The 21,312-nt window shown below is 42.1% G+C and overlaps 1 protein-coding gene across 6 annotated transcripts in view; it reads left to right on the forward strand.

Moving 5' to 3' along the window:
• LYPD6B (LY6/PLAUR domain containing 6B) overlaps window positions 1–21,312 on the forward strand; it is a 1,153,451-nt gene that overhangs the window by 1,008,253 nt on the left and 123,886 nt on the right. For all 6 annotated transcript variants that reach the window (XM_044074870.1, XM_044074871.1, XM_044074874.1 and 3 more), the window contains 2 exons: window positions 2,392–2,536; window positions 3,081–3,179. In XM_044074870.1, coding sequence (XP_043930805.1) covers window positions 2,392–2,536; window positions 3,081–3,179 — 244 coding nt within the window. The remainder of the gene's footprint in view (window positions 1–2,391; window positions 2,537–3,080; window positions 3,180–21,312) is intronic.

Here is a 21,312-nt window from a genome sequence, read left to right on the forward strand (position 1 = left end):
TGAAAGTCGAACATTTGAGATGTCGATCATGTAAAGTAGACCCATAGATATATATATATATATATATATATATATATATATATATATATATATATAGATATATTTATGTATATATATATATATATATATATATATATATATATATATATATATATGTACATACATATGTGTGTGTGTTTGTGAGAGTCTGTGTGTGCGTGTAAATATCTATATATATATATATATATATATATATATATATATATATATATATATTATATATAATTTCATTTCATAATCTCGAAATGCTGAAATACCGAATTTCAGCATTCCGAGACCATGAAGCCGAAGCATTCACAATACCGAAGCCCACAATCATGAATCACACAATCATGAACATACAATACACCACATAACACACACACACACACCATTCCACCCACAGCACACAAACCACACAACCCAACACTACATATAAGCACCCTACTGATATATACCAACTCCGAAATCGCTCATAACATAAAAAAAAGAAACTCACACCACTGCATTCTCCACTCACTCGCACGCAAATACACATCACACATATACAAACACCAACAAATCCAACACTCACACTCATACTTGCACCTCCCTACCCTTACCCACACATACAACATGCAGAAACACACACAAACACACACTCACCTGCAATTTCAGGCACCATAACACTACATGCAACGTACCTGAAATGCATAAGCACAGATTTGAGATATTCAAATTCGCTCTTATGCACTTTTGGCATTCTGAATTTTCGGCTTCATGGTCTTGGAATGATGTAATTCAGTATTTCAGCATTTCGAGATCATGATGTGAAACTATATATATATATATATATATATATATATATATATATATATATATATTTGTGTGTGGGGATATATATATATATCAGATTTATCATAAAAGGCAAAACGTTTTAGCTAGCTAATTTTCATACAGACTTCCTTTGTTTTAAATTTTGTAAAATTTCTTTGAAAACATGTTTTTGTCTTATTTTACTTTTTGTTGTAATAGTACTGGAAGAAGTTACTTGTAATTCTGTGTACCTTTCCACAACCTTCCATTTTACCATGATTATGTTATTGTTCAACAAAACCCAGATTAGTAAGAAAACATAGCCAGACTTTAAAAGACTAATTGCATTACTGAAATATTGTGAGACTTTGATTTGAAAGTTTCAAGTTTATCCAAAATGTTAACATCAAAGTAAAGCCAGGTTACAGTGCTGCCTCCCTGTACCTCTTCTCTCCCTTGTAAATCTTAGAGGCCTCATTGGTCTTTCTTCTTTCACAGATATACTTTTTCTGCACTCTTTTATTTTTCTAGTCCCACTTTTGCCATCATGACCGTCCTTGTTGCCTTTTTCCTTGCCATTTTATAAGGCTTTTTCTCTTTCCATCTCCTGAATGGCCTCCTTTCCATATTTTGTTTCATTGATAGTTCTCTTTACCTTCCTCACTGAAGCTGGCTGTCCTTTTTTTTAATTTCCTCCTTGTTGTTATACAGTATTGTCCTGCCTTCAATCCTTGCTTCATACAGCCTACATATTCTTCCACTCTATCCTTTTGATTGTAGCCATGCAGGTTTCTACTTTCTGTAGTAAATATAACATTAATAGCATTATGCTCAACATAAGGGCAGCACAGTGATGCAGCAGTTGACATATTTTCTTCACAAGGCTTGGTTCTCCAGTTCTGAACTGAGGTACCTTCTGTGTTGAAGTTGTGTGTCCTGCCAGTATCTTTATGGGTTTTTACTGGGTGTGCTGTTTTTCTCACATCCCAATTATGTGCTGCTGGTGATCTGGCACTCCTCTAAATTGTCCATTTGTGTACATGCCAAGTTTGTGTGAGTGGCTATATGTACGCAACCTGTGATGGAGTGGCACCATTTGCAGGATGTTTCTATGCCTTGTGCCCATTAAGTGGGGGTCGGCATAATGGTTAAGGTGTTTACCTCACAAACAAGGTACGGGGCTTGATCCTGTCTATGTCTTACAAATATCAAAAAGACTGATATTGCATCACTGATGACCCCCTCCCCAACTGTCCCACATTTCTGTTAGATTTTACAACTTGTAGCTTTGTAAAGATGTAACTCATGGGTGCAGCAATTATTTTTGAGTAGCATTCCAACATGTTATGTATAAGGTGAGACAGGCAGACAGTCCTTAAGACTTCATTTGATTTAAGAGCCTTTTTAATTTTCATCTAATTAGTTTCATTGATAGTTATCTGTGCTAGGAATAAGTTGAAATGTTGCTTAGAGTATGCATGGTACATGATGAACCACGTTTTATCTATTGATACATGCAGTGTTTTTTTTATGCAGTCTAAATGGATTTACACTTATTGTTTTTTGCCTCCCTTTTAGGAAGAAAACGTGCCACTGCTAAGCAAACAAAACATGTTAATACATCATTTACCCAGTGTACTTTTCCTTCAGATTCTTTTAGTTCTGGGGAACTGGGTATGTGCTAGGAATATCAACTTTTACAATGTGCGTCTCCCACTCGATCGTAAGTAGCTTTCTTACTTATCGTGTTGTTTTCCTTGTGTTGCAGTGCATCATTTCAAACTTAGTACTATGTAAGAAATATTTTATATGCTATGTCTGTTAAACTGAATCCTGTGTAAGTCTATGAAGGAGGCAAGAACTTGTGACATAAACTTGTTGCTGTCAGATATAGTATAACATGAGTATTCTGTATTCATGTTATAGGATATATTATAAGACAGGTATTGTAACCCGTTAAGTCAATGAATGTAGTTTTACTTTAATCCCTACTGCTGAATGCACTAGCTTTACATTTACACACTGCAGTACATTAAATGCTTATTATATGAAGGGAATGTTTGGTGAATTGAAACTTTAGTTTTGTTTCCTTGTTAAGTAAATATTGTCACAGTCTCAGTTGGCCAGTTTTACCCTGCATTAGCACTGAAAATTAGCATTAAAAATTGCAGGAAAATATTCAGACAGGCTTTGTAGTTATAAACTGAAATAATGAAAGCTTGCTGCTCTTCAAGTGGCATTTACTTTTCTTTTGTCTTTTTTTGTAGCAACTCCATTTCCAAACAGCTTTAAGTGCTTTACATGTGAAAATGCTTTGAACAATTATGAATGTAACAGATGGGCTGAAGACAAGTGGTGTCCACAAAGTGAGTTACACAAACTTGAGGATACTGTTGAAATATGTAACAAATTTCATGATTCTGAGAAGTGAGTCAAGCATTTTAGCAGTTAGAAAATTGTCTGAATGCTTTTGCTGTGTGCTGAACAGTTATACAGTAGGGTTAGAGATGTCCTTCATGGATGCATCTGCAGTCATAACAACTGGGTTGTCCTGTCGTCAGGCAGCCCTTCGGTCGGCCGGATTCCAAAGTCCGGGTCCGGCTTCGGCTGATGTCGCACTTCACCCGACGTCATCTCTGCTGGTCTTCGGGTATAAAGGCATCAGCCGACGCCATTTTCCTCAGTCTTTCTTGCCGCGTGGCGCCCGAAGCAGAAGCTGTTCGCAAGTGCCGGTCGGTCAGATCCAGAGATTACTACTACCGAATACTCCTTCGAAGACTTCTAAAAGCTAAGTACCCCGTTGGGGACTCTTTCTTGCCTCAGCCGATGTCAGAAAAAGTCAATAACTGTTTAACTTGTGGGAAACAAATACCTCATAAAGATTTCCACTCTTACTGTTTGCCTTGTTTAGGCCCAGACCACGACGTAGCAGCCTGTTCGGCCTGTGCTTCTTTCAACCGTCGAACGCTTAGACGTCGGTCGGAGTTTGCTGAACAGTTTTGGCTCTGATTTTGCGTACATTATGCCGCCGGATCCTCCGACTACCCAAATTGTTAAAACGCAAAGAAAAGACCGACACTCGCGGTCCGCGGTTTCGGCCGAAACCACGGTTAAGCAAACCGCGAGTGTCTCGGTTTCGGCCGAAACCGAGAAAACTGATCAGAGTACAGCCGAATCAATGACTACTACTGAGGTACCGGCTACTTTACTTGAATCGGCCTCAGAAATTTTACCTACTACAGTGGTTACTAGTGACTTATCAGACACTATCCCTTTGGATGTCTCTACCCCAGCACGTGGTGCTGCTAGGCCTCCTGCAGCCATGTCTATTAAGGCCTTTGCCAGGGCTAAAGCAGCCAAATCTACTAAATCAGTGCCTGTTAAACCCCCCTCAACCAGGCCCACTTCTAGTTCACAAATGCTTACTCTGGCAGAAGATTTAATATCCTTAATTAGGGGATCTCAATCACACCCAGACAGGGCCTCTCAGCCCCCAGAAAAGAGACCTAGAGCAGAGCCCCTCGAGCCTGTGTCCTCTGATGATTCTGCGGATGACTCAGATATTACAGATCAGCCAGAGGCTCCTTTCTCCAATTATGAGGACTCAGATGCTGAAGAATCCATTCCAGCTGCTTCTCCACCAGAAGAATTCTCCTTTGGGGAAACCTTACATGCCATGAGAGAACAATTCCAATGGCAGGAACAGGATTTCTCAGACTCCAGAAAAAGACTTAGGACTTTTCTGCACCTACCACAACACAGGCCCTTAGCTATACCTCCTGTCCTCTCTGTTGTGGACGATGCATTTAATGATGTTTGCACTGCACCAGATTCCTTACCTCCAGCACCTGCCAAATCAGATAGATTTTACAGGGTGCCAGACACTCATCATCACCTTTACAAGGCCCCACTTGCAGACCCCGAAACTATATCCCAGGGCCATAAGGCAGTAGCCTCGACCACAGCAAAAAACCCTATTCCTTCTGAAAGGGAAGCCAGGTCTTTAGACAGATGGGGCAAAAAGGTTTACACCTCTGCTACTCTCTCAGCTAGAGCTTTAAACTGTCAATTTCACATGATACAATACCAAGAGTTTATGCTTGATCAGTTAACAAAAAAGCTATCCTCTGATGACTCTATAGATAAGAAATATCTATTAGAAACGGTTAATAACATACAACAGGTTAGTAACCATTCCTTAAAATGTGGCTATGATGCACTGGAGGCTTCATTTAGATCAGCCATGACTGGCACAGTGATAAGAAGACATGCATGGCTGAAGGAACAACTCTTACGGATCATGTTAAAGCTAAGTTATTAGATGCTCCTATGGATAAGACCAGTTTGTTTGGTACACCTGCCCAGCAGGTAATGAAGAAAATGGAAGAAAAGGCAAAATCTGTACAAACGGTTAAAGATTTCTTGCAGGTTCAGCCCCAAGGTTTAGCAGGAACTGGCCTGCCAAAATTGGTCCTTTCCTGACTCCACAAGATCCCAAAGGCGCAGGAATAGACGTTCCAGAGGCAGAAATCAGTCCAGAGGGGGTGCCTACAGAGGACGACAGTGGCAAGGTAATAACAGAGGCACAGGCACAGCCACTACCACTACAACAGGGCAATCACAGTGACTTGATTCTAACTCTGCCTACCAGGGAACAAATAGCAGCACCATTAGGCGGAAAATTAACCTTATTTTCGAAGAACTGGCACTATATCACAAAAGACAAGTGGATTTTGCAAACCATAGACCAAGGTTACGGTTCCACTTCCACACTTTACCAGTCAAAAGAGGAATGCCAAACCTGCCTCCAAATCAAAAAACAGAAGCTCTACAGCAGATAATGCAATTAACAAAGATGAGAGCTGTGGAAAGAGTGCCAAAAACAGAACAAGGCAAAGGATTCTACTCCAGACTATTCCTAGTTCCAAGAAAGGAAAAAAGTTGGAGACCTATTCTCGACCTGTCCACCTTAAACACATACATCATTGTCCCAAAATTCAAAATGCTGACCCTACAGCAACTTCTTCCCATGCTGGGCAAGGAGTGTTGGCTGGTAACTCTAGATCTCAAGGGGGCATACCTGCACGTCCCCATTTGACCAATTTGCAGAAGATACCTCAGATATCTTGCAGGATCAGAGCACTATCAATTCTCAGCATTGCCCTTTGGCTTATCTACTGCGCCCAGAGTATTCACAAAATGCCTGGCATCAGTAATCGCCCACTGCAGACTACAGGGAATCCAAATTTATCCATACCTGGACGACTGCCTGCTACAAGGGGACAACAAAAGCAAGCTGACAACAGATTTACAAAGGGTCATTTACTTGCTACAATCACTGGGATACACAGTCAATTTACAAAAGTCAAGGCTGATTCCATCCCAAACAAGGACATTCTTGGGCGCAGAATTGGACACAGTAAAACAAATGGCATTCCTAACAGCAGAAAAACAAAAAGATCTCCCTCTTTACTTCTTGGCACTAACAAACCAGAGCAAGCTAACAGCAAGAAAAGTTCTGCAGGCCTTGGGCTTCATGGCATCATGCATAATCTTGGTTCCACATGCCAGACTGCATATGAGAAAACTACAGTGGTACCTAAAGAATTTATGGTCCCAACACAGGCACAGCCTAGAAGCAGAAATTCCACTAATTCCATGCCTAAAACAGGAGTTCCTATGGTGGGCTCAAGCATGCCAGTCAAACCCAGGCTTACCCTTTCACAACTATCAAGCCAGCCAAACCATCACAACAGACGCCTCAGACCTAGGATGGGGGGCTCACATGCTGGACAAATGCGTACAAGGATTGTGGACGCAGGACCAGCTTCACCTGCACATCAACCTAAAAGAAATGCTGGCAGTAAAACTGGCAATCCAAAAATTCAGACCATTTCTCAAAGAAGGCCATTTGATGATAAGGACAGACAACACCACAGTCATGTGGTACATCAACAAACAGGGAGGCACTCATTCATACCCCCTATGCAGAATGACTTTGGACCTTTGGAACCTGGCACTCAGCTACAACATCCAGTTACAGGCAATGTTTGTACCGGGAAAGGAGAACACTCTAGCAGACATGTTAAGCAGAACCACCTCGGATGCTCACGAATGGATGCTACACCCAGACATCTTCAAGACCATCGCAAAGAAATGGGGAATGCCACAGATAGATCTATTCGCTTCCCCTCTCAATCACCAGCTCAAAAAATTCTGCACAAGGACATTCCATCCACTTGCATCGAAAGTGGATTTGCTCTCCTTCAGCTGGAAAGGCCTGACAGCATATGCATTCCCACCTCTACCCTTGATACACAAGGTATTACTAAAAATCAAGGAGGAACGTCCAAGGATAATCCTGATAGCTCCGAACTGGCCAAGACAACACTGGTACCCATTGCTGAGGAGCATGTCTCGGGACAAAATGTGGTCAATACCCCTGATGCCTTTGATGTTAACTCAGAACAACTACAGCATCATGCATCCAAACCTAAAACGTTGCAACTGACTGCATGGCACATCACATAGCAGCAACTATTCCAGATCTCTCCCAAAGGGTTAAAGACATTATCCTTGAAGCCCGCAGACCTTCAACAAGAAGGAACTATGCAGGGAAATGGAAAAGGTTTGTCATTTGGAGTGCTGAAAGAGGAAAGGATGTGTCGAATATAGATATTGCTAACATTCTGGAGTACTTGGCAGAGCTTCTACATACAGGCCTGTCCTATTCCTCCATCAAGATACATGCATCAGCTATTTCAGCAGAATACAGCTTTGATCCACCTGTTTTCTCATCCTCTACTCAGGCAGTTCCTCAGAGGGATCAAGAATGTAAAACCTCCTAGGAAACCACCACTGCCAGCTTGGGATTTGAACTTTGTGCTAGAAAAGTTGACACTCCGACCTTTTGAACCAGCAGCAACAGCAGACCTACAGCATCTATCATGGAAAACTGCTTTCCTACTGGCAATAACCTCAGCAAGGAGGGTTTCTGAACTTCAGGCCCTAATGGCAGTACAACCCTTCCTAATCTTCCACCAAGATAGAGTGTCCATGAGGACTAATCCTACATTTATGCCTAAGGTGGTATCCAGAGTGTCCTTAAACCAGGCAATCCACCTACCTACCTTCTTCCCCAACCCACAAAACAGAGGGGAAAGAATGCTGCATACCTTGGATGTGCACAGACAGCTACGCTACTACCTGGACAGAAAAAAAAGTAACAGAAAAACTGACCAGCTTTTTGTAGCCTATGCAACAGGAAGGGAAGGAAAAGCAATTTCCAAACAGACAATCTCCAAATGGATAGGAAATTGCATACGATTCTGTTACTCCTTCCATGGAAAACCAATTCCACAGAACATACGGCCTCATTCTACAAGAGCAACAGCCACTACCACAGCCTTCTTACGAGGAGTGGCAACCAAGGACATTATTGAGGCGGCTACTTGGACCTCCGTGCATACATTTGCCAAGCATTATAATTTACCTCTGTATTCCAGATCCCGAGCAGGGTTTGCCACTGCTGTACTGCAAGGGATCCTAACCACACCATAATCTATTCTTCCTCCTCCCTAGTTGGCTATGGTATTCTACCCAGTTGTTATGACTGCAGATGCATCCATGAAGGACATAGTACAGTTTTGTACCTACCATAAATGTAGATGTCCAAACTGGATAGCATCTGCAGTCAGGATTACCCCCTCCTTCCCTCTGTGGTACTCCTAGGGTATTTACCCTCCTAATAGCTAGCTGGTGGGGGGGAGTCTCTTATGGTGTATTTGTTTGTATATATGTACATACATGCTTATTTTTTGTGTTTGCCTTCTATCCTTTGGAAACATTGGCATTTTTACCCAAAATTTAGCCTTCCAAGAGGGCAACTGGCATCTGGGGCAAGAAACACTGAGGAAAATGGCATCGGCTGATGCCTTTATACCCGAAGACCAGCAGAGATGACGTCGGGTGAAGTGCGACATCAGCCAAAGCTGGACCCGGACTTTGGAATCCGGCCGACTGAAGGGCTGCCTGACGACAGGACAACCCAGTTGTTTTGACTGCAGATGCTATCCAGTTCGGACATCTACATTTATGGTAGGTACAAAACTGTACTTTTTGTCTGCTTTATTTGGGCATTCCCCTGAGAAAGCTGTCATGTTAAGACCATGACATAACTGTGCTTAATGCAGATGGCATAATTTGTGCATTAACAAAGCCAGCACCGACATCTGATGAAAGCACTATATGCGGTTTCAAAGCCGCATTGCCCCGGGGCTGTAAAGCACAGACTGAAGAGATGGGGGTCATATCTCTCAACTGTACAGATTTTCATAAAATGTCCAGATTTTTGCCTTATATTTTTGGTCCATTTTACATAAAATTGTGGTTTTCTGACACATCATTGAGGGTTCACGTCAGAATATAATGAGAGAAATTTGAGTTTCAGACTTCATACCCTTCAGAAAATTCATGCTAATGCAAAACCTGTTATTCTATCAATTTTCTAAGTGTGTAAGAGCAGTATTTTAAAAATGTTAGTATTTTTGGGCCTTTGTCCCCTCCATTATTGATGGCTTTGTCCAGATTCCTTGCTCTAACAGGTTGAGAGGTATGATGGGGCTAATAACTCTCTCTGACTTGGTTTGTTAAGGAAATATTAATTGTTGTGCATCTGCTCTAAACTTCCCTGATAACCACAATGCAACAAAATTAGCAGGCTGTGATTTACAATCACCTAAGTCACTGAACAGTAAACAGAAGCAGACTTCTCATTCAGGCTGTTTTGGGACTGCCCTCAGCTTATAGTAAAGTAATGACATTAATGCTGTTGATCTATGACTTGCCCTTGGCCAGTCAACAGAAGTCATATCTGAGAGCATTTGATGATACATAAACCATAGCTACACTTTTTTTTTCTGTTTTCTTTTATCTTTGCTCTGTTGTGTTGTTACCATTGATTAACCTATGGTCCCTCATCTGCTTGGTTACTTTTTGTATGTATCATGCAGTTCCAGATGGCAAAAGAACATCCCCGTGTGAAAAAGTGCATGTCTTGTAGGGACAAAAACAGAGCATTCCTTGGTCACACTTAAGTGAGCTACTTGTGATGGGGATAGGGGGATTATCCACTTAAGAAAGAATGAAAAATAAATAAATACTTGTGATTTGCAAATGTGCATACTTGACCTGTCATTGTCTGTCACAGTCACAAAAAAATACCTTTTTAAACTCTCCGCATTTACTGTACCTTGAGAAAAGAAATTACCTACAGTGACTTCAGGCAGACAGTATTTTCACACACTAAAGCAGTTACAAAGTGACCCGTGACAGCAGTTGTTCTACTGTTATCCTTTGAGGACAGAGACTGTAACCCCTCTTGACTTTCTTTAACCCCCATGTTGACATGCTATTTGGAATATGTGCCCATTTGCCCCTCCTAGAGCAAGAGGTAGCCCATTTGCTCCCCAACCAAAGAGAGAGAGAGAGACCCAAAACGTGTTCATTTTTTTGTCAGGCAGTCGTACTGCCTGGAGCAGGTCCTATACCAGTCAGCATGATCCTTCACTATGACAGCAGCTGTGACTCTTGCATATTTGCTAATCCCCATAGACTTGTGCAGCATATTGCTGCATACCACACCTCTCACACACCTGTAGGAGCCAACAGTGCATTGGACCAGACTACCCCCTCCCCATAAGACGGCTGAGCTGTCATCATCTATTCGCTTTCCCATCTTCCCCACCTTAATCTTTTTAGGAGTATGTAAATGCTAAAATGCAGTCAGTTGGGGAAGCAAATAATCCTAAATAAGGAAGTGATTTTTACGAACTGGAGTATGGGATCTGAACTGCCCAAACATAGTGAGGCCATACTGAGTTTAATGCAGCTGGATGCCAAACAAAGCAGTTACTAGAAAATAGAAATCAAAAACGTAAACCAACTTTAATTGAAGTACTGAATGTTGTGAAGGAAATAAAGAACCAGAAGTGGTTGTTTTGAAAAAGGAGCAAATTAAATTAAATTTGGGTGGCCATGGTGGTGCACCGGTTAGTGTTGTTACCTCACAGCAAGAGGTTCTCCAGTTCGATCCTCAGCTGGGGTGCCTTCTGTGTGGAGTCTACATGTCCTCGCTGTGGTTGCGTGGGTCTCCTCTGGGTGCCCTGGTTTCATCACAAAGACATGCAGTAGGTGGATTGGACACTCTAAATTGGCCCTAGGCGTGTGTGCATGCATGTGTGTGCCTTCTGTGGAAGGTTGGGAGCTGGGTTGGCAACTCAACACTGTAAAACTCCACTGCCAGTCATGAGTGGACAGGTGATCCACTGTGGCGACCCCTAACCGGGAGAAGAAGGAATAGTACATGCAGAATAATATTCAGCAATAGGGGAGAAATCTAAAAGGAAGCAGAAGCTGACCAATTTATGCAGTGCTGGAGTTAATGAAAAATAAAATGTGTGTTATATGAAAATAAAGACAAAAATTGTTGTTTTGTTTTCTTTACTATTACTGTATATGCAGCTATGTCACTTAAAAATGTCATATTTAATAAAAACATTTTAAAAAAAGTTATCATTCAGTATTTTTACAATGTTGTACAAGCAAAGGTCTGATAAGAACTGATCCTTCTTCCGTATTCAGTAGAATTGCATGCTGCAGCCTTTTGGGCCATTTTGCTGATAAATTTTGCTATGAATACTTGACTAAAGGATGGACGCATCTCTCCCTAGGTCTGCAGTTCTTTACAGGCACAATAGATCACGCTGTTTGTTTCTCAAAAAAAATTGGACTTTCTTGGCTGCTGTCTCTTCCACTGTGTTTAAGTTCTGTGTTAAGTGAATCACCTGTTTTCTTCTTCCCTTCAAATCTTTGCTACTTTTACATCCTCTGCTTCTATTTGACTGTTTTCCATTTCTCTTTATCCTTAGTGCTGTGGACCTTAGACTTAAGTAAGCTGTTGTGCCAAAGCCCTTTTCTCCATTCCCACAGTAGGAACATTTAACTCACTGATGGGCGCACAAAGTGCTGTGATTGTTTAGGTGAGGCATATGATGCATTCCAATGTACTATTTGTGGAAAGCTGGATCATGGTACTAGGAAAAAGGGTTGTGAGAAGCATCAGAGCTATTTGATAGAAAAGGCAGTGCTAGGAAATGTCCACTTCCAGACCCAGACTGTTTTCCAAATCTGACATAGGACCTTTGATGTTGGCTTTGCCTACCATTAAAAGCTTGCCAATAAAGAAGTTAAAAGTCATAAGACACCAGCAGTAGCAGTGGACTGTCACTGTAGACATTGCTACCTAGGTATCACAGCTCCTAATATCCTTTACAACATGGAAAATAGCAAGTTGAAGACATTGTCTTATTTTAGAGGTTCCCCACCCAAGAAAATGCTGCAAGTGGTCTCTTCACCTTTGGGACCCTCCTAATACCAGACTTCCACAAGTCTTAGTTTTATGAATTATGACTTTAATAAAAGCCGTAGTAAGAACTTATAGTGGAAGGTCAGCTGCACTGTCTTCAATCTGCTGTGTTCAGGAGCATCAGGACGGTCTTACAGAAGGACAGGGCATTTCCTTCCTTTTGCTTCCAGTTTTTCTTTTTCCTTCTATCTTGTTGATACCAGTGTTTACAGTGTTATGCCCTCTTGTTGGATTGTTTCTAAATGCCATTTGTGTGACCTTTTGCTACTACATTGATATTTCGGAGCAGCATGTGGCTTTGCCACCTGCCACTGTATATTTTTCTTCAGCATTCTTGATGTTAACAACAAAGAGACATAGACTGTACCACAGTTCTCAGAACCACTTGTTCTGACTAGTCTTTTCATGTTGGCTCATTTGGTGCTGATTCAAATGGCAATGGCAACAGTGGAAGTCAAACAATTGCTAGCAATTAGTCAGACAGCCTTGAAACTACATATAGGGTCTTACAACCTGTAATTCACTTCCCCACATTGGATCTCACCTCCTAGGCAAGCTTGCAGAAGTGCTTTTTCTAGGAGGCTTTTTCCCAAAAGAGCATGCTCTTCTCAAATTACCAACAGCCTTCCACGAAGAAGATGTGGAAGGCAAGTAAGTAAAGGGAAGTATATGGAAACAGTCTTGGATTCTCCAGTTTTCAGGCATGGAAGAAGGCAAAATTTGAACTTCCCAGGCTGACTATCTGAAGCCCCAACAATTGGGGAATACTTGCATATGATGAAAGAAAAAGGTGAGGGGCCTATATGTATTTCATACCTTCTAAACAAATGCTTACAGCAAGCTTTGCAGTTTTACAATACAGTGTGTTTTATTTGTTGTCCTGATTGTTGATATCTTAAAGGATGGTATTAAAGGAACATCCTGAATGCAGTACTGTTTTTTTTTTACAAGGTGGACCACATTTTCCATCCTCCGAGAGGCAGCACAATCTGGACAGCAGAACTTTTAACTGTCTCTGTTTTTGGAGATCTGTCCCTATTATCAGGCTTGATTTCTTCACACAATTTTCTGATCCTCCTCATCAGATATGATTTTTAAAGCTGGTTGAGTGCTCATAAAACCGCAGTACATTTCCTCTATTCTAATGGCACCAATAATGTAAAGAAGGAGGACAAGCATCTTACAAATCCCTTTTTCGTAAGCAAAAATAAATGACCTTGTGTGGTAGAATTTTGTCATACAGTTCATTAAAGTCTACAGATCTTACAGTCAATTTGGTAATGTGCTTAGATTTTTCCATCATTTTGTCACTCTTTTTTAAGCATATATTTTTTAGCAGTATCCCAGAATCCATACTGAAAGTGGGAAGAAGTATATTCTATTTGATCTTCAGATTTTATGATAATTAGATGTCCAGATTTTAAACTGGATGATCTTGTTTTTTTTTCATGGGCCTTTATTCCTATGTTCAATGTCTGCAGGTTGAGAGGTATGCTGGGACTTCTGAACCTGATCTTTATTGTGTCTGCAGCAGATCTAAGTAGTGGCCCCTGTCGCCTGAAATGAGGAATCCGGGGTATTGGACACATTTTACAAGTATGTGGTTTCTTTGTGGATTCTGCACTATGTATGCATGTGTCCTATATTCAGGAGGATTTATCTGATGAAATGCTCATTATGATAGAAGGGCTGCCAAAGAGAACCCTGAAAGAAAAGCTTGTGTTTGTGTTATGGAAGAAGGTACAGACTGAGCAGATGTATAATGGCATAGCAGTATGCTGGCTTTCCTTGCATCATGCATAGGATACCAGAGAAATCTGGATGGATTCCGCTTTGTCTTTTGTCTTCTCCTGTTTAGTAACAGTGTAGCAGGTACTTAATGCACAGAAGAACAGAGAAAACTCTTACACCTGTGGGAATAAAATTTTAACCTCCACAGCATTTGTACAATAGAAGCAGAGATACCATCATCAGATGTGATTCTGTTGTGTGGCCCATGGGATTGTTAGCTGGTGAAGGTAGGGATAGGTCAGTGTCAACAAAAGCATCTCCAGCAAGGTTGCCTACTGAGAGGGTGTGGTAACCAGAAGCAGTCAACTCCAGGGCAAGGCAGTAGTATCTCTGAAACCTTCCTTGATTGAACTAATGTGGAAGCACTTAAGGAAATCATGCCAGTCTACCTACAGCACTGATCTGTGATTACCAGATATAAGGTGGGTAAAGGATACAGTATCCAGAGTTTATATAATGCCATTCCAAGACCCTTCCCAGTGCCATTGCCTATGCTAGAAACCCCACTCCACCAAACAGGAATAGCCGATTATGTAATGCCAAGTTTGATAAAAAAACATCCAAGAGGTCCCATCAGACCATAATGGGCAAAGATGCTATTCTGAATTCTTTTTGGTGCCAAAGAAAACAAAGGGCCAACAGCCTGTACTATTTGGTCTTACCAAACCCCCCAGAGTGTTCACCAAATTCATGTATGTAGTATTAGTCCATTAGATATGTAAAACAAATAATGTATTGTACTTATTTATGTTCTTTTGTTACTATTAGTGATCACATGGTAGTAATAAATCATCTTGGAGAAATGAATTTCAGAGTATCTTTGCTGTGAAAAAGTATTTAGTAGCTTTTTGAGTCCTTCTTTTTAGAAGTTTTCATTTTCTGTTCCTGATGTCCATGTTGGAGAAATCTGCATCTTTGAAGCAGAATTGTTATATATGCTTATTTATCTTTGAATGGTAAAAACAGAGAGCACAGTATGATTATACCTGGTGCCACTACATAAGTGCCACCACTGGCTCTCTGCTACCTTCCTGATGCTGTTTGAGTCTGCTGTTGTATTAATATAAACAGCCATACGAGGTCAAGAAATAGGATCCATAATCCTTACTCTTGTCTACTCCAAGTTACTTTTTTATAATTTAAACATAAAGTTAGGCACTTTCTTCTCACTCAGGAAAATAGAGACTTCTTTAGAACTAAATTATTTTACCTATAAGCACCTCTTTTATAATGGATACTATTTACACTCTAATTAATTGATTGAACAATTGATGGATTACAAATACAATAAACAAAATTATCCACACCACTACCAAAACTGACTGTTTTTATACCTTAAAAACATTGAATTTGTAAACGTGTTTGTTGAAAAAATATAATGAAATAAATTATGAAAAGCTTTAAAAATGCTATGTTACATCAAGAGCTCTCTTTTTTAACACAAGGGCCAAAGGAATGCACTCATTAATACCTGACAGTGTAGCAGAATTTAGGGTTATAATCCAGAAAAGTTTTCTTAACTCTAAATGGAGCTCCCACCACCATACTCTGGGATTTGGTAAAACCTGATGTTCATCGTGTTTCACTGTTGAAGTCATTACACTTGGGTTATCCTGCTGGCAGGCTACCCGCAGTCGGCCTGAATTCCAAAGTCCTGGTCTGGCGTCGGTTGCTATCGCCTCTTCCCTGACGTCAGTGCGCCAGGGGTGTAAAAGATGCAGCCGACGCCATTTTCTTCAGTCTTTCTTGCCGCACGGTGCCTGAAGCAAAAGCAGTTCGCAAGTGCCGGTTGGCCGACTCCTGAGATTTTCAAATCCGAATTGATTTTCAAATCCGAATTTCAGATCTGAAGTCTTCATTAAAGCTAAGTACCCCGTTGGGGAAACTTTTTTCTTGCTCCAGACCGATGTCAGAAAAAGTTAACAATTGTATTTCTTGTGGGAAGCAAATACCTCATAAGGGTTTTCATTCTTACTGTATTCCTTGCCTAGTCCCTGACCACGACGTTACTAGCTGTCAGTTTTGTGCTAGATTTAACCAACGCACTATTAAGCGTTGGTTCGATTTTGCCTTTCATTACTTTGGCCGAAGATTTAATTATATAATACCATCGGAACAGCCGATGACCAGAGTTTATAAAAAGTGCAAGGAAAAGGACAGGCATCCGAGATCCAAAACCAACGACAAGGCCTCCGCTAGGCCAGTCGCCGGTTCTCAGTGAGGCACTTTCGCAGCCCCTGACGCCCGCTACCTCAGAGCCACAGGCCGCTTCCGACTCCCACGTGGAGCCGACTAGGCCTTTGGATACTCAAGGTATTGGACATTCGGAAACTATTCCCTCATATGGGTCCGGAGCTGCTGAGCAGGCATCGGCTACTGAGGGTGTTTTCAGAACTACACAGTTATATGTTAAGCCAACCTCAGCTTCAAAGGCAAAGACTAAAGCAGCTCTAAAGACAAAGAAACAAGTAAAGCATTCTCCTGCACAGACCTCCATGCCTAAAAACAGATGCTTAAAATGGCCAAAGACCTAATTACTTTGATCAGGGGTTCCCATCCCCTCCAGATAAGAGGCCTAGGCAAGAGCAGAATATGAATCTTCAGATCAGGTTTCCATTTCCTCTGATTCCTCTTCTGAACAGGGATACTCCCTTCCTTCCTATGAGGATTCTGATGCTGAAGAGTCTATTCCTTCAGCCTCTCCTCCTGAGGATTATTCTTTTGGGGAAACCCTTCATACCATGAGGGAGCACTTTCACTGGGATAGCCAAGATTACTCAGGATCTAAGAAAAGGCTCAGAGACTTTCTTTTACTACCTCAGCACAGACCTCTTGCTATTCCACCTGTTCTAGACATAGTAGATGATGTATTTTCAGAGTCCAGCCTGTCTCCTGACTCTTTACCCCCTGCACCAGTTAAGCCAGACAGATACTACAGGGTTCCATATTCCCACAAATTTCTATATAAAAACCCTGTTGCTGACCCAGAAACTATATCTCAGGGTCCCAAAGGGGTCAAGGCTTCCACTGCGAAAAACCCTGTCCCCACTGATAGGGATTCTAGGGCACTGGACAGATGGGGAAAAAAGTTTACACTTCTGCTACCTTGGCTGTAAGGGCTTTAAATTGTCAGTTTCATATGCTTAAATATCAGCAATATTTAATGTCACTGCTAAAACAGAAAATGTTGACAAATTCTGAATGTGCAGATTACAAGGAAATGCAGGATTTATTGCATGCAGCTGAACAAGTGGGAAAACATACTTTGCAATGTGGTTTTGATTCACTGGAGGCCTCTTGCAGGGCCACTGTTATGGGTACTGTCATTAGAAGGCATGCTTCATTAAAGGAACAAAATCTGCCTGATCATGTTAAAGCAAAATTATTGGATGCTCCTTTACACCATGATACTTTGTCTGGTGTTAAGGCAGAAGAGGTGTTGAAGAAAATGGAGGATAAAGCGAAATCTATGCAGAGAGTTAATGATTTCTTACATGTACAACCACCCAGATTTAGCAGGAACTGGCCTTCAAAGAATTGGTCCTTTCCAGTGTCAGACAGGCCACAAAGTGGCAGATACAGATGCCCTAAAGGCAGATCCCAGCCCCAAGGCTCATAAAGGCCTAAACAATGGGGTGCTTCTACCTCCAAAAGCGGAGAAGACAAATCACAGCCATATAGAAAACAGTCCCAATGACTTTCCTCTGCCAATGACAAGCACTTATCTTTTGGCAGCTCCCTTAAGGGGAAAACTAGCACTTTTTTCACAAAATTGGCATATAATCACCCAGGACAAATGGGTCTTGAATATAGTGTCCCATGGCTTCAGGTTCCACTTTCACACCCTGCCAAAGGCAAAAGGTAAGGTATGCCACAAAATCAATGGGCAGAGGCACAAAAACAAGTTACATCCCTCATGGACATGAGGGCCATTCAGCGAGTACTACAACATGAGCAGGGACAAGGATTTTACTCAAGACTATTCCTGGTACCCAGAAAGGACAAAACCTGGTGACCAATACTGGACCTGTCTATTCTAAACACTTTTCTGGACGTTCCAAAATTCAAAATGTTGACTCTGCAGCAGCTTCTGCCCATGCTGGGCAAGAAGGCTTGGCTTGTAACTTTGGACCACAAAGAGGCATACCTGCATGTCCCAGTCAGACAAAATTGCAGACGATACCTCAGATTCATAGATGGATCAATGCACTGCCAATTCTCTGCACTGCCCTTTGGCTTATCTACTGCGCCCAGGGTCTTCACAAAATGCCTGGCACCAGTAATTGCTTTCTGCAGACAAAGAGGAATTGAAATATACCCTTACTTGGACGACTGCCTTATTCAAGCAGAGAACAAAGACATTCAACTGAAGCATCTGGCGTTTGTAAAACGATTACTAATTTTCCTAGGGTACATGGTAAACGAAAAGAAATCAAAGCTAGTACCCTCTCATAGGTTCATAGGTTCATACTAGGCTATCTGCCCTAGGGCATTTATAAGCCTAGCCAGAGTGTGTTTGGCTTTCGACACCCATTTTAAATTAATTTTGCTATGCCCTTTTTCGAGGTTAGTATACTGTGCCTCTGTCTAACAGTGACACAGAAGTGATACCCGGGGTAAACCTACGATTCCCCCATCCACTCATCAAGATTCCTCTTGAAGAGAGTCAATGAGGGACTCTGCATAACCTGGACTGGGATTTTATTCCAGAGTGAAGGGAGCCTCAGGGTTATGAATCTGTCCCTCCAGCATGTCCTATTTATTTCAGTGCTGAGGTTCAAGTCTCTTGAGCGCATAGCTTGATGGGATTTGGATTTTCTGAGGTGCAGCATGTCCATTAATTCCAGGTTGGACATGGCTTTATACGTCAGGCACAGATCGCCTCTGAGCAGGTGGTATGCCACTGAGTAGAGCTGGAGTTTCTTTAACCAGGCAGCATATGGCATCTGTTTGAGCCCTTTGATCCTCTTGGTGAGGTACTTTTGGGGTCTTTCCAGTTGCTGCAGGTGTCTGGTAAGGTACATCCCAAAAGGGGCATTGTACTCAATTATGGGCCTGATGAGGGATGAGTAGAGAGGCATGATGACCTCCCCTGATCTAGATGTGAGTCCCTTCATGATTAGGTGGGCTATATAAAATGTTTTTCTAACCACTTTGGCCACGTGGTTGTCAAATGAGAGATTGCTATCAACTTGGGTCCCCAGGACCCTAATTACTTCTTCTGTGCTTAATGGATTACCACCTATGTGGTAATTTGTGGGCACTTTGTTTTTGCCAAAGGGGATGACTATACACTTTTTGGCATTTAGCTTGAGGCCATGGCTCTGGCACCAGTTGTCTGTTTCTATGAGGCCCTTTTGGAGGATGCTTGTGTCAGCTGGAGAGTCGATTATAGCGCCCAGTTTGCAGTCATCTGCGAACTTGGTCAGCCACAGTCCTTCCGTGTTGGCCTGTACCTCCGAGAAATATATACCGAACAGGAGAGGTCCCGGGACTGAGCCTTGTGGGATGCCACTTGCAACTGGTTTGGAGTCTGACATGGCTCCAGCAATTCTAACCATGTGGGTTCTGTCCTTGAGCCAGTTTGCAACCCATCTAGTGACATAGGGGTTTATATTTAAGCTGGTGAGCTTATCTATAATGCCCGAGTGGGGTATTGTATCGAAGGCTTTTGCGAGGTCCAGGTAGGCTGTGTGGACCACCTTCCCCTCGTCAATGGCCTTGGTGACTGTTTCAAAGAAATCGACCAGGTTTAAGAGGCAGGATCTGCCCTTAACAAAGCCGAACTGGGTAGGATCCAGTGTCTGTAGGTCCCCAATATCTATTTATGAGGTCCATGATGATCCTTTCCATAGCTTTGCAGACCAAGCTAGTCAGGCTTATGGGGCGATAGTTTCCAGGATCCGTTGAGGCACCACCTTTGTGGAGAGGGACCACTGTTGCTGTACGCCACTCTTTGGGTACGTATCCTGTGGTAAGGCTGAGATTGAACAGTAGTTTTATGTTTGGGTTTAGCTCTTCTTGGAGTTCATGTAGGGCGCAGCCCGGGACACCGTCTGGTCCCATTGATGCTGTGTTTTTTGCTTTGGAGAGGGCGGCTCTTACCTGAGCATCTGAGATGTTTTTTTATTTGCCCTTTTGGTGGGGGGGGGGGGGAGTTTGCGCTGAACCTGTCAGCTAGGATGTTGGCAATGTCTGTGGGTTCGGTGTATTTTTTGTCATTTTGGACTAATTCTGAGCATATCTGGGAATTCCCACCCAGGTTCCTAACATAACTAAAGAAAGCCTTGTGATTATCCTTAGTGTCCTGTGCAATTTTTCTCTCGAAGCTGGCCTTAGACGATTTTATGAGTGCCTATAGTTTTTTGCTAACACTAATCAGAGATGCCTTCCCTTTTTGGGATTTTGCTCTATCATGTAGTAGCTTCCTCCTTCTATTGTATAGTTTGTTTATGGCTGGGGTCCACCAGACAGGACGTCTGCCTTTGGAGGATTGGGTCTTGGTTTTATTTGGGATTGCATGATCCATGCATTCCTGAACATGCTCATAGAATGCGTTTATAAAGGATTCTACGGTCTGGGCCATATTTTCCACAGGCCCGGGGGCTTTGAAGGATTCCACCTTGGTTTTGAGGAGTGAGAAATTTGCTTTAGAGAAGTTTTTCACTGTGGTTCTCTGGGCAGGGGGTGGGGTCGGGATGTGAATATCCAGTGAGATTAGTTTACGGTCTGATCTTACCAGTGAGGGATACACTTCTGGTCTGGAGCATAGAGTCCCCATGTTGGTGATGATCAGGTCCAATATGTTTACCCCTCTTGTGGGAGTGGTAACAAGTTGTTCCATAGCATTTGAGTTTATAAATTCTAGGAACCTTTGAGCTAGAGTGTTGGAGCTAGAGTAATGCTCCCAGTCTATGTTTGGGTAGTTGAAGTCACCCAATATAATGGTGTTTGGAGAGACCTTCATATTTTCCAGTGTTCTCAGGAAGGCTGAGTGTGGGGTTCCTGGGTTTGGGAGGGGTGGTCTGTAGCAGGCTATAAACTGGAAGGCAGTTTTACCCACTGTTAGTTGCACATGGATAGTCTCTGATGCTTCCTGCTGTGCCACCAACCTGGAGGTGTGGGTATCTTTGATGAATATTGATACTTCCCCTCCTTTTCTGGTTTGGTCCAAGTTTTGGGGCCGAAAAGCATGGTATGAGGTATAACTTGGTAGTGCTGGGGTGCTCTCGGGAGCCTTGAACCAGGTTTCTGTTACTGCACAGATATCGATGTTCTCCATG

This window comes from Protopterus annectens, chromosome 6.part0 (genome assembly GCF_019279795.1).
Source record: "Protopterus annectens isolate FY-2018-M chromosome 6.part0, PAN1.0, whole genome shotgun sequence".
Classification (NCBI taxonomy): Eukaryota; Metazoa; Chordata; order Ceratodontiformes; family Protopteridae; genus Protopterus; species Protopterus annectens.